This window comes from Macrosteles quadrilineatus, unplaced genomic scaffold (assembly GCF_028750875.1).
Source record: "Macrosteles quadrilineatus isolate MER2022 unplaced genomic scaffold, UCM_ALF_1.0 Scaffold_2__2_contigs__length_208266976, whole genome shotgun sequence".
NCBI classification, from domain to species: domain Eukaryota; kingdom Metazoa; phylum Arthropoda; class Insecta; order Hemiptera; family Cicadellidae; genus Macrosteles; species Macrosteles quadrilineatus.
Genome location: NW_026542595.1, coordinates 21036800 through 21050401, shown reverse-complemented (window position 1 = coordinate 21050401; position 13602 = coordinate 21036800). Strand labels below are relative to the sequence as shown.

The 13602-nt window shown below is 34.4% G+C and overlaps 1 protein-coding gene across 1 annotated transcript in view; it reads right to left on the bottom strand.

Annotated features, from left to right (window-relative positions):
- Window positions 1-13602, bottom strand: part of LOC128985524 (branched-chain-amino-acid aminotransferase, cytosolic-like) — a 30695-nt gene that overhangs the window by 16466 nt on the left and 627 nt on the right. Inside the window, exons 2-3 of the mRNA XM_054405109.1 lie at window positions 12124-12342; window positions 9871-10101 (exon numbers count right to left, since the gene is read on the bottom strand). Coding sequence (XP_054261084.1) covers window positions 9871-10101; window positions 12124-12342 — 450 coding nt within the window. The remainder of the gene's footprint in view (window positions 1-9870; window positions 10102-12123; window positions 12343-13602) is intronic.

The window sequence follows — 13602 nt, the reverse complement described above, 5'->3', positions numbered from 1 at the left end:
AGGTGACAGTGAATTAGAACTTAGGTTTGTAGACAGGATAAATATGGATCGTCGTAGGTATAATAAGCCTACTGCAGATGAAATTGCAGGCGTCTTCAATTCATCTGAAGGCGAACCTCCAATGAATTTTTAAAATTCCAAACAGGGAAGCTTTTATTTATCCTCATTAACCACAAGACCAAAGCTACCTTAGTAAACCAGTATTTATTCACAAACAATTATATGTTTGCTGCCTTTTCATGTTAAACCACTGGAGTGATTCAAATTATTTATTGAAAATGACATCAACAAAAGCAAACAAAGAAGAACAACAAACTGGTTTTTACACAAAAGATATGGTGTAAGGATGCCTATTCTGACACATAGATAATGTTATTATGAGTTTGTTTAAATACCGGTATTGCAAAAAGTTGTTTTACATTTGAGCTTTTTAGGGACTTATGTCCCTACAAGCCACTTGTTAAATTAAATCATGTAAACTTTGGAAGCATGCCAGGCGTAGCCCTTTGGAAATCAGCCTGTGGGGCAGAGCCCTTAGGAAGTTTGTCCATATAAATACTTTTCGGCAAATCTAAACACTCTAAGGTTCATTTTGATGTGCCATATGCCTATATTTTTATTTGGTAAATGGTCTTAACCGTTTACATAAAATTTGATTGTATCACTTTAATCAGACACCGCTGAACCGATTGCCACGAAACTTGGAACATACGTGTAGAATTTCATGGAATAGGTTTATACACCCTCAATTTCGTGATCCGTCCAATCGGCTCCGCCCCAGTGGCTCTGGAGTTTCCCATGTTAACCTTATGAGAAATGGAATTAATGAATCTTAACAGCTGTTTCAATTAAACAAGTTGGTTCTGTTCTATGATGTTCAATAGCATTAAAGTTACAAGGATTACCAACAGGGTGCAGCACTATTATTTCTTTTACATTTATGACAACAGCTAATTTGCAACCAAAAGGTGAGTGAGCGTAGCGAACGAACTTCAACATGTAGGCGACTTAGCGTAGCGAACGAGCTAACCTGAAGGCAAGTAAGCGCAGCGAACGAGCTCCAACCTAAAGGTGAGTGAGCGTAGCGAACGAACTTCAACCAGGACGTGATTGAGCCATGCGAACGAGATCATCTTGAAAATTAAGAAGTTAAACGGGGCAAAGCCCGCGGGTTACTGCTAGTATATCTATAAAAATATAATCAATATTTTAATATTTTAACCCCATATATGTTCACACTCCTCAACAATATTGACTAAATTCCCACGAAAATAGTTCACAAAGATCAGCAATATTTCCCCCTCATTTATGGCTTCCAATTCACTTCATGTAGTCAAGCATAGTATGTCACCAATTACAAAAAAACTTAAAAGATTACACCGAATATGCAGCGAAGGGCACACGAATAACAAACGCAATAGACCCAAGAGAGGATAAAATAAATTGTAAAAACAAGTTGTTGGAGGTGATTAACGACGTAATGGAGCTGAACGAGGTGACTGGAGATCACATCGCAAGGGCTCATCGTCTTGGCCATCGAAAAGGGAAACGTCCGATTATTGTCAAGTTTATTCACTACGGCATTATAGAAAAGATTCTCGAGGCTAGAAGCAAATTAAAGGACACCGACATTTTTATAAACGAAGATTTTAGTCAAAAAGTAAGGGAGGAAAGGAAGCATCTGCTGGCAGTGATGAAGGAGGCTAAGGGAAAAGGTGCAAAAGCTAAGGTAATATTCAACAAGCTTAAAGTAGACGGACAATTGTATAAATATGATTGGGAGGTAAAGAAAGTTGTGCCGATAGAGTATTCAGATGAGAGCAGTGATGAAAAGGATAGAGAAGGTACTGAGGATACACAACTGATTGCAAGTAGAGTAACGAGGCAGAAGGTGAAAAAGGCGCAAGAAGAGACGAGTTGCACCCCAGGACGAGGACGTATCGATGGCTGGCTTCGACCCAAAGTTGGCAGTGGACGCGGACGCAACGACGGGGGCGGCGGCAGCAACGAGGGCGGCGGCAGTCAACGAGCGAACACTCAGCGAGGGGGAGGAAAAGTTAAATAGGACACAGGAAGTGATAGTAGCAGAGGGTGCCATATACTCAAGGACGAATTTCAGAGTGTTAAAGGTAACAAATTGTCTGTTTTTTATTGGAATGTAGAGGGAATAAAACGTTTATTGCATGATGTAGAACTGTTTAATTTGTTAAAAGAGCATGATATAATAGCGTTAGTAGAAACATGGTCATTTAGTAAAGAAGTCTTAAAATTAGATGGTTATGTAAGTTATGAAAAAGTTAAAGTTAGGTTGGGAAATAGAGGACGTTTTCCAGGTGGTATAGCAGTGTATGTAAAATCAAAATTCAAAGTTGTTTTATTAGATAATTTAATGGAAGATGTAATTTGGTTTTTACTAGAAGGTGACAAAATTATTGTTGGTGTTGTTTATAACCACCCGGTAACGTCCAAGTATAGAAATGTAAACTTTTATGACGACATAGCAACTGAGATGGAGAAATTCGAGGAAAGGTATAACAATTTTGATTTTTTATTAATAGGAGATTGGAATTCTAGAATAGGGAATATGAATGAATTTAGTACAGATGTAGAAAGTGAATATTTGCCTGAATTTCTTCAAGATAATAACTATGAGAGTATAAGTAGTTTAGAGCCTAGGCTAAGTAGTGATGTTGTTGTCAATGAGCAAGGTAAACAGCTGATAGGGATGTGTAAGTCGCAATCATTAGTGATTATGAATGGGAGACGAAATGATAAGCCTGGGAAATTTACTTATGTTTCTGAAAACGGGTGCTCTGTTATAGATTATTGTGTTTTGTCATATTCACTGTTATGTAAAGTTTATAGTTTTAATGTTGTAGATTTTCTGGATTCTAGTCATTTTCCTTTAACGCTTAAAATAGTACTTGAGGGTGAGCCAATGTTCAGAAATATGATTAATGTTACGGGTGATGATGTTGGTTGTAACAATATCAGCATTTATAGGTGGAGAGAGGAGAGGGGGGAGAGTTTTGTGAATGACATACACTCCAGCCAGACTGTAGATATGCTGTTGATAGGTGTAAATGAGGCTTTAGTTAGGAATAATATAGAGCAAGCGAACAGTTTGATAAATACTGTGTTTTATATAACTGGTAAATTATTTAAAGTAGAAAAACCTGAAAACAAGAATCATAAGATAAAGACAAATAATTGGTTCGATAGTCAATGTAGAACACTGCGTAGAGAGGCAATTAAGAACTTAAGAACTTTTCGCAGAAATAAAACGCATGGAAATTTGTGTAAATATCTGGATTCGAAACGTATTTATAAAGCATTATGTAAGGAAAAAAAGACTGAATGGGGTAAGAAATGGAGTCTGAGGTTAGAACAGTTGATGATGGGAAACAATGTTAAAGAGGCCTGGAAAATGATTAAAATTATGAGAGGTAAAGGTGTTAATAGAGAGATAAATATTGTACCAGTTAGAGCCCTCCTAGATCACTATAAGGAACTGTTTGATAGTACAGATAAGTGGGAGCCACGTGACATTGGCAGGATGACAGTTGTAGAAACCGTGCCAGTGTTGGACAAACAAATAGACAGAGGAGAGCTGGTTAAGGCATTTAAAGAATTAAAAAATGGGAAAGCTTGTGGAGTTGACGGAATATGTCCAGAGTTTATAAAAAGTATTTTGCAGAACGAAGTGTTTTTAAATACAACTTTAAGGATGTTTGAATTAATATTTAATGGCGGGAAAGTACCAAATGTATGGGGCAAGGGTATGATATACAGTTTATACAAAGGCAGTGGAGACAGACAAGATCCCAACTCGTATAGAGCCATTACATTGCTCCCAGTGTTAGGCAAGTGCTATGCAAAACTGTTAAATAACCGAATTAGGGCTTGGGCAAACAAATACGAAAAGATATCATGTTTTCAGTGTGGTTTTAAGCAGGGCTATTCAACGATAGATAATGTATTTGTATTAAGGACACTTATAGATAGAGAACTATCAAAAAAAGGGGGCAAGCTGTATTGTTGTTTTGTGGACCTTAATAAAGCTTTCGATTCAATATCAAGAGAGGCCTTATGGTATAAAATGCAACGTAAAGGAATAAGCTCAAAAATGTTAAAGAGAATTCAAACTATTTACGATGAAGTAAGTTTTTGTGTCAAAGCGGAATACAATAAAGTATCTGAAAGTGTAAAGTCCCACACAGGTGTAAGGCAAGGCTGCCAGTTGTCCCCTACTTTATTCAACTTATATATAGACGATGTTATAGAATATTTGGAAAATGTAGAATCACACCCGTCTTATCTAGGTAATATCCCGATACATGCTTTACTTTACGCAGACGATATGGTTATCCTAAGCCTCTCACCTATTGGCCTTCAGAGAGCCCTCAACGCCTTTGAGAATTATTGTGTTGAGTGGAAACTTAGAGTCAATGTGAATAAAACTAAAGTCATGGTATTGAAAAAAGGGCATAAAGTTAGTAAGAAATTTAGTTGGCAAATAATGAAAAAGCGACTAGAAATTGTGAAAGAGTACAAATACTTAGGAGTAGAGTTAAATCATAACGGAACTTGGATTAAGCATCAAAAAACAATGTCAAACAAAGCGGAAGTAGCTGCCTCGACTGTCAGAAAGACTTATTATGAAAATAAAGAAATTTCAATAAAACTTATAAATAGAATGTTTGATGCGTTAGTAGAACCAATTTCTTTGTATGGAGCAGAAATATGGGGAGCAAGATGTAATGAAAGAATTGTAAACAGAGTAGGCATAGCACATTGTAAAAGATTATTGGGAGTAAGTAATAATACAGCCAATAGTGGAGCGATTTTGGAAGCTGGCAGGTTATTAACGTCATTTAAAGCTAAAGAAAGAGCGATAATATATTTTGTAAGAATAAAGACATCATTAGATAAGAAATTACAAAGAGCTTGTTTAAAAGTTAATGAAAATCATAGAAACAACAGTTCATGGTCAGGCGAAATAAAGCAGTTGTTAGAAAATATTAATTTAATTGAGATCTGGCAAAGTGATACTCTTAGCTTAAAAAATATTAAACAAATTAAAGATGTTTTAAAGAATGCATGTTACTCTTATTTGTGGACTGAGGCGATGGCAAAGAAAAGTTTAAGTTATAAGGATGATTGGAGTGCCAAGGTCAGGAGCAGAGTATGTTTGTTTACTTAAACCAAATCAGAGGTCACTGATAGCGAGATATAGATTAGGAACCTGGCTGTGGATGTGCAGGAAAGATGAGACAGGAAATAGAATATGCGTACTGTGTGGGGAAATAGAGAATGGATGGCATGCATTTATTGAATATAGGTACAATGGAATGGGCAAATCTGGAATGGACAGTATGTTTATGGAAAATAATATGTCAACATTGCGTGAGTTTGCGGATCATTTGAAAATATTTTTTGATATATTAGAAAATGAATGGAAAATAAGGTCCGCAGGCAAAATACAGCTGCCCTCCCCCCCTCTTGACTCAAATCCCCATTAAATGTATGGTTTAAAGATTCAATGCGGATCTCTTTCTTTTAATGTTTTTTGAATATAATTAATTTTGAATGTTGGCTCAGCTATCAGTTTAAATATTTATTGTTCTTCTACTGGTATTCTATGTTTATACAGTATTTATTTATAAGATATTTATTGGTTATTTATTGAATTATTTATTGCATGTTAATATTTATATGATTATTTATTTGCCTAGTTATTAGTAAAACTTATTTAGCAACCTTGGTTATTTTGCATGTAATTGAATTTTTGTAAATGTATTTTTTGATGTACCCCTTGAGGGAAATCAATAAATGATGATGATGATGATGATGATGATGATGATGATGATAAACCAAACATAACCCTCCTAAATCTACATAAAGCGTCACAAACGTATTTTTCGAGTAAATAAACAAACACCACTTCATTGTACTGACCAGCTGTTTCATTACTGAATTAAATTAAATCATGTAAACTTTGGAAGCATGCCAGGCGTAGCCCTTTGGAAATCAGCCTGTGGGGCAGAGCCCTTAGGAAGTTTGTCCATATAAATACTTTTCGGCAAATCTAAACACTCTAAGGTTCATTTTGATGTGCCATATGCCTATATTTTTATTTGGTAAATGGTCTTAACCGTTTACATAAAATTTGATTGTATCGCTTTAATAATACTAGTTAACCGCCCGTGCTCCGCCACGGGAATATTGTCAACAATAAGAGACATAATAATATTAACAAATACTGTTTATCTTTGTATTTTCTTAGGGGCTGCTTATTTTTTTTACACGAAATAGAACTGATAATTGGCCTGTATAAACTATTTATGTTAATCAAACCCATTTATTAGTTTAGCCAAATGTTAAGAGGTTATTAACGTTCCAATCCGATGGTAAAAGTAGTCCCGAATCTTATAATTATATAAAGTACCAAAATGATGTTGATTCATCTAAGTGAGAGTTAGAACTCGCCATTGCAATAAATGTACTATTCAAATATTTGTTGATAAGGAGCTAATTTTACCTTCACATTATGACAACATTAGGAGAATATATTTGTGTCCCTGTTAGTCTGTTCTGACTCGAAATTCATAGATTTGCAGTTGTGACAAATCTAATTAAACGATCCCAATACAAAAGAATCGGTGTTTTTTGTAGTGACTTCCAGAGCACATTTAACTGCAATTTACTCCTTTAGTTCGATGGTTCTCCACGTGTTTTTTTTCGTTCTGGCTGTCTTTTTACGCAGAGTTAGTGACTTTTTACCTTTTCTTTTTATTTTTGTTGTTTTCACACCCAGGGAATTATGACAAAGTTTTATAACGCTGTAATGACCCGAGTCAACATTGCAATTAAAAATTCAGTCATGCAACCGAATTTGTAAGTCACTGTTTCTCAATCAACTACCCTGTGTACTCGAAAAAAATGTTTGGGTATAGTTCACTGATAAATTGTAGTTCCATTTATCCAGAGTACTTGCCATCTTGAAAGGGAAATTTTGGAACTGCTAAACGTCTAACTTGAGTAAGATTCATCACCTATGATAAAATGGGTTTTTACGTTTCCCACTCATTAGCAATTATCTGTACAACTTGCAAGCGGATTTCCCTATGATTGTTTGGTGGCCGTAGAGAATAAATTATATTGATCGAAACAATAAGTTTTAGTCCCCTACTATATGTATTATTTTACATTCCATACTCAAACTTAAACTCATTAATTACCACTTTCCTTCAGATCACTTTGCAGGATAACTAACACATTATTCGAAAATACAAAATTCATTTCAAAACATAGGCTACAAATAATGTTCAAATACATTTATAAATAACACATTGTGGTATAAAAAGTTAACAAATAAACTTTTCCTTTTACAAAATCGGGTGTTTTTTTACAGGAACACCTAGATTAATAACTACTTACTGAAAGTGAGGTTATAAAAATAATAACACATATCTGACAAACATTAAACAGCTGACGAATAATTTTATAAACTGTGTATTATTTTCTTCAAAAAGAATTGTATTGACTCAACCTTTGAAGAGCTGTAGGTCTTAACGCTTAGAGAAAACGTGAATTCTAATGAAGTTCGGCAAATCTATGCATTATCCCCTTTAATTTGACACATAGATCTTGTGGATCGGTCCAGTAATTATTGAGAAAACAGTGTTACAACTGCGTATTAAATATATAGATAATAGATATTTGTTTAGCAGTGATAAACTCAGACACCGCTGAACCGATTGCCACGAAACTTGGAACATACGTGTAGAATTTCATGGAATAGGTTTATACACCCTCAATTTCGTGATCCGTCCAATCGGCTCCGCCCCAGTGGCTCTGGAGTTTCCCATGTTAACCTTATGAGAAATGGAATTAATGAATCTTAACAGCTGTTTCAATTAAACAAGTTGGTTCTGTTCTATGATGTTCAATAGCATTAAAGTTACAAGGATTACCAACAGGGTGCAGCACTATTATTTCTTTTACATTTATGACAACAGCTAATTTGCAACCAAAAGGTGAGTGAGCGTAGCGAACGAACTTCAACATGTAGGCGACTTAGCGTAGCGAACGAGCTAACCTGAAGGCAAGTAAGCGCAGCGAACGAGCTCCAACCTAAAGGTGAGTGAGCGTAGCGAACGAACTTCAACCAGGACGTGATTGAGCCATGCGAACGAGATCATCTTGAAAATTAAGAAGTTAAACGGGGCAAAGCCCGCGGGTTACTGCTAGTATATCTATAAAAATATAATCAATATTTTAATATTTTAACCCCATATATGTTCACACTCCTCAACAATTGACTAAATTCCCACGAAAATAGTTCACAAAGATCAGCAATATTTCCCCCTCATTTATGGCTTCCAATTCACTTCATGTAGTCAAGCATAGTATGTCACCAATTACAAAAAAACTTAAAAGATTACACCGAATATGCAGCGAAGGGCACACGAATAACAAACGCAATAGACCCAAGAGAGGATAAATCAATTCAAAATCAGCTGATTAGATTATGAATATTATGAAACACTAAAACACAAACGACTGTTGTCAAAAGTTGGATTGTTTTTTTTTTTTTTTTTTTAGATATTCCGATAACCCCACGGGTACGGTCATCTGCGTTTAATGGTTTTAAAACCCTAAAATGTAACGTCATACGTGGATGTGTGTTCAATAGAAAAAAACAATTGGTTGAATATCAAAAATTAAAAGTAATTTATCTCATAAGAAAATTACTGATACATATTTTCTTGTTATTGGATTGGAGCAGGGGTTTTTCTTCACATTTTTTTTATAAATTAAGTTAGGAAGAAAAAAGAGAAAAAAGAAAAAAACCAAAAAAAACACATAGCCTACCATAAACTGTCTTGAAATATATCTTATGGAATGTTTTAAATGTGTTAAGTTCCAAAAGTCAATACTGTAGCTACCTCAAAGAAAAAGAAGGCGTTGTGTATTTGTAAGTTTGCATAAACCCCACTACCATTGCTGGACTTTACACCTTTGGTTTATACTCTTGGAGTTTATCAAAAACACAGTTTGCTATCTACCAAATCCTCTGTATCTGCAATATATAAAAAATAAACGGTGCAATCCGTGTCACAGGTATATTTCAAAAATGTATAAGTGGAATAGAAACACTTAAATATTTACAGATTTTTTAAAACCTTAAAGACAGCTCTTGTAAAATATCAAGTGCCGGCATTTTAGTAATAAGTATACAGAATATGGCTCAAATTAATGCCTAGAATACTGATCCATTTTTGATTTCCCACAATACATATTTTATGTTACAAAATTATTTTGCAAAATAGATGTAAGTAGAAGACAATATCCGTGACGTAAATATATATACGAAGGTCACTACAATCATCCTGAAAAACTGCAAGATAATACGTGTTCATAACCTTTCTATATCACTTTAAACTGACACCTCATGACCTCTGGCCCGGTCTATTATCAACCTTCACCAGATATTATCATTAATATGTTTGTATCGCTGACATCACATTAATTTTGCATCATGTATTTTCCTAGAATTAAAAAAAACAATTGTAGACAAGGTGTGCAAATAGTAAAATAAATTGATTTGTAAGACATATTATGTACCATAATTATGTTCTTTTTGTCATATTGATATAGGAATATTTCTATTAACTTATTGAAACTTGAAAAACGCTAGTGTTGAAAATAACAAGAAAACATTTCTTTAATAAATTATGTTTTATAATAAAACAGATTCTAATGTAAAAAAATCATCCATCCCAAAATGTCCTTTGTGATTGTCCCTCCTTAATAACAATATTCCACCATCGACCCCTTTTTGGCTAATTTCAGCGAGACACATACCTCAGTTCCAATGAGTGCTGGTCGAATGTAAATACTAGCAGCTTCAGAGTAAGGGACCCACTCCTGGTCTATGTTGATGAGTCGACAGATGCATCGGATCAGCTCTTCACCATCGAACTGTGGCAGTCCGGCCCGCAGAGCCGTCAGGTTCATCCTCTTCATGTTCAGCTCTGGGCGGAATATTCTTATCTGGCCATCTACTCCTCGATATGCCTTAAAGCCTTCAAATAACTGGGAACACGTTACGTATGTAGGGTGAACTCATTAAAGAAAAATGATATTTTTGTAACATAACTACTAAAATCATTCAAAGCTGGTATCCATACAGCATAGACAGGATCTATACTTTAGTCGTAGTATTTTTTATTTATTTATTTATTTTTATTTATTATGTGTTTGAAGAGACTTTACAGCTTGTGTTGTTTATATTGAAAATTGGAAGTTTTATTTAATTATTGTTCAGTTGCTGCAAAGAAGAAGACACATGAGGACAATTTTATGATGACGATTGGCAGTTGGAACTAAGTTCTACTGATCCAACTAGTTTAACATTCTCTGTCTAGTTTGTGCAACACATTTTATGAGGTCTTCCTGCGTTAGTTGAAAAAAATTACTCAGTATACAATTGATTGAAATCCAGGGACATTTTCATGTGTTCAAGTTGCATTCATTCAAGCTCCACAGCAATCATCGAATGGGTAAAATACCCCCGCCGCAGCAAACCTGCAGACTAAGCGAATTTCCATTTGACTGATTGGATTTACACTGAAATGTCTACTTAAAAATATAACATTTATTCCCGATTTAAATAGAATTAGTTTAACAAGTACTTAGGTTTGCTGCATCAGGGAGGGTAAAATTGTTTTTTTTTTTTTTTGTAAAATGTTAATAGTTAGTAAGAAATAAAAACATTTTCCAAATTTGATCAAAATATGTTCATAAACAAGCAAACTACAACAGTTTACTTATTCTCCATAAGAATAAATGGGAATTTTAAATTAACAATTTTTTGGAATTTTCTCCGTAACCGTTAGGCACATAATAACGCTTCAATATACTAAATTATTTGTTTTTTTAAGCTCTACAAAATGGTTTGGAAATAAATTGCAAAATTTTAAGTTTTTTGGGTCAAAAATGGGAAAAACCTATTTTTACCCCATAAAACCCCCCGTAAACACCCGTTCCCATGGTCCGATCATGCTGGATCGCGAACTCGTTCGAATAAACGTAGGTTTACACGTTTGTACCAAATTTCATCAAAATCGGATCATTTTTGCTTGAGTTATCGTGCTGACGGACACATATATATATATATAAATATATATAAATATATATATATATATATATATATATATTTATATATATATGAATTTGAACGGATGGTGTTTTTGGCCTCTAGGGACCTCAAAACGAAGCTTATTCCCTATATGGGAAATTCGCTAAAATAAATCTCTTGCTAAAAGAGCACTCCTCTCAAGTCCACTGACTGCATTATGACAACTGAACAGCTGATGAAAACACACATTCTATTGCTCACAAGCAAAATTAGTAGCAAAATTAGTAGCAAGTAGTTAGTTTGATTCAAATAAGGCTTTAAGATTTTAAGTTATAAATGAAGACAGGGCATAAAATAACATGTTAACTGGTTAACTGAGATTTTGTCACCCAGTGGATAAGGGTGGTGCTAGCATATGTTTTTCATAATTCTCATTTTGTAGCAGAATTAAAAAAGTATTTCAAAAATAACATTGTGTAACTATTTTAGTATATTATCAGCGTCCATTGAGTAAACAAGTGATTACAATGAAACTGTAATTTATGACTTTGAATGAGTCAGAGAGAGAGCGAGAGAGAGAGTGTGTGACACATTATGTCATAACATATATGACAAATGACAAATTCTTTTTAACCTGCCCTGAGTTAGACCAAAGGTCCGTTCTTCCCCCAGGACAGGGCAGACAGTGAGAGACTGAGATCAGACAAAATGGGGAGTTGGTTGGCAGATTGGCAGCAGGAAGTACGTGTGGATTGCATGTTTTCAGTTACTCTTTCTCTACACTTGACACAGTATTGTGTGCACAGTGTATTTTCTATATGTTATTTGGCCTACCTACACTTTCACGGTAAGCTAGCTGCTATCCTCATTTTTCTACAATAAAAAATCCTGGCCTAGAGTCTTTCCTTGAACAAAACTAACCTATTTAGATACCAGGGAGGTTTATTCTTCCCTTGTCTATTCAATATGTAGCCTACCTCAACAGCGTAATGCAGCACTTTAGCCGCAGGATGTAGTGAGAGGTCCTCGAGAGGTGTGATGCAAGGTTGCTGCCAACCGCCACCACTCTTGTGGTACTCGATCTTCAGCATGTGGTCTGTGAAGAACTTTCCAAACTGGAACTGAAGTGACGACACTTCCGGTTTCTGTTGCAATCGGTCTGGTGGACATAACCTTACAGAGATGTCAGAACTTTTCTGGAAGAAAAGCTACATTATTCTCACTAAAAACAACTGGTTTGGAACAATATCATGTTTTAACATTATGTTGTACGGATACTTTACAAAATGTACCTAATCAACTAATTGCATGATGAGTTTGTTAAAGGTTTTCTTAAAATAACGTTTATCTGCATGACATTTCAAATTTTACCAGCTACAAACAGACAATCGAGATCATTTTTGCAACATAACACAATCTTACTGATTATTAATGTACGTAATATGGTAACATCTTCCTCAAAAAACTATATATTAAATACCGCATTTTTTATTTCTAACTTAAATTGTAGAACCAAAAAATGTGTTTAAATCATATAAAAATGTTAACTAATTTACTCTGTTTCTAATGTGAATGTTTGAAAATTTATTTTTAGGTTTAACACGTTCACTGCGTTACGAGAACCCGTATCGCTCCTATCTCGTAGTGCGGGACCGATAAATACAGTATTCCTATACAGTAATAATTTTGCCAGCAAATCTGGAAAAATGCACACTAAATATGCAAACCAACTCCTGTTCTGAATATAAGGTTTCAACATACTACAAGATTCCCGTACGTAGAACGGGCAAACAGCTTAGTGTCTTAAATTGAAAACTTAGTACAAAATTATCAAGGCCAGTTTTTTTACCAAGAAAATTTGGTGAAATATGTTTTATTGAAACTTTGAAAACAATCTACTACTCATGTTTTAATTCCAATTTAACGTACTGTATGAAATATGGGAATACACTACCAAAACAAACATAGATAAACTTCTAGTCCTTCAAACAGAAAACATTGAGGTGTATGGCGGGACTGAGCGTTGGGGAATCTTGTGAGGAAACTTTAAAAAAATCTTGAGATTCGTACCGTTCCTTGCATAATCATTTACCGAGTTTTAATATATTTTAAAGCTAACATCTTTAAAACAACAAATGGACAATTTTACTCATATGACACTAGAGGTAAAAGTAATGTCTATTGTCCATATCAGTAGGCATGACATAAGGGGACAAACATTGGCAAGTCTTTTTTTTTTGTTCCAAGACTTTGGAAATATCTACCAAATCAATTTAAAAATCATGATCTTAATTTATTTAAAAAGAAGTTGAAGGAAGTTTTAACTAAGCTCTGTTTGTTCACAATAGATGAATTTTGGCTAGTGACTAAAGATGAATTTAATTTACTAATTATAGAATGTTTAGAATATGTTATAAGGTAAATAAGTTAAATTATGTTTATGTTTAGGTTTAGGA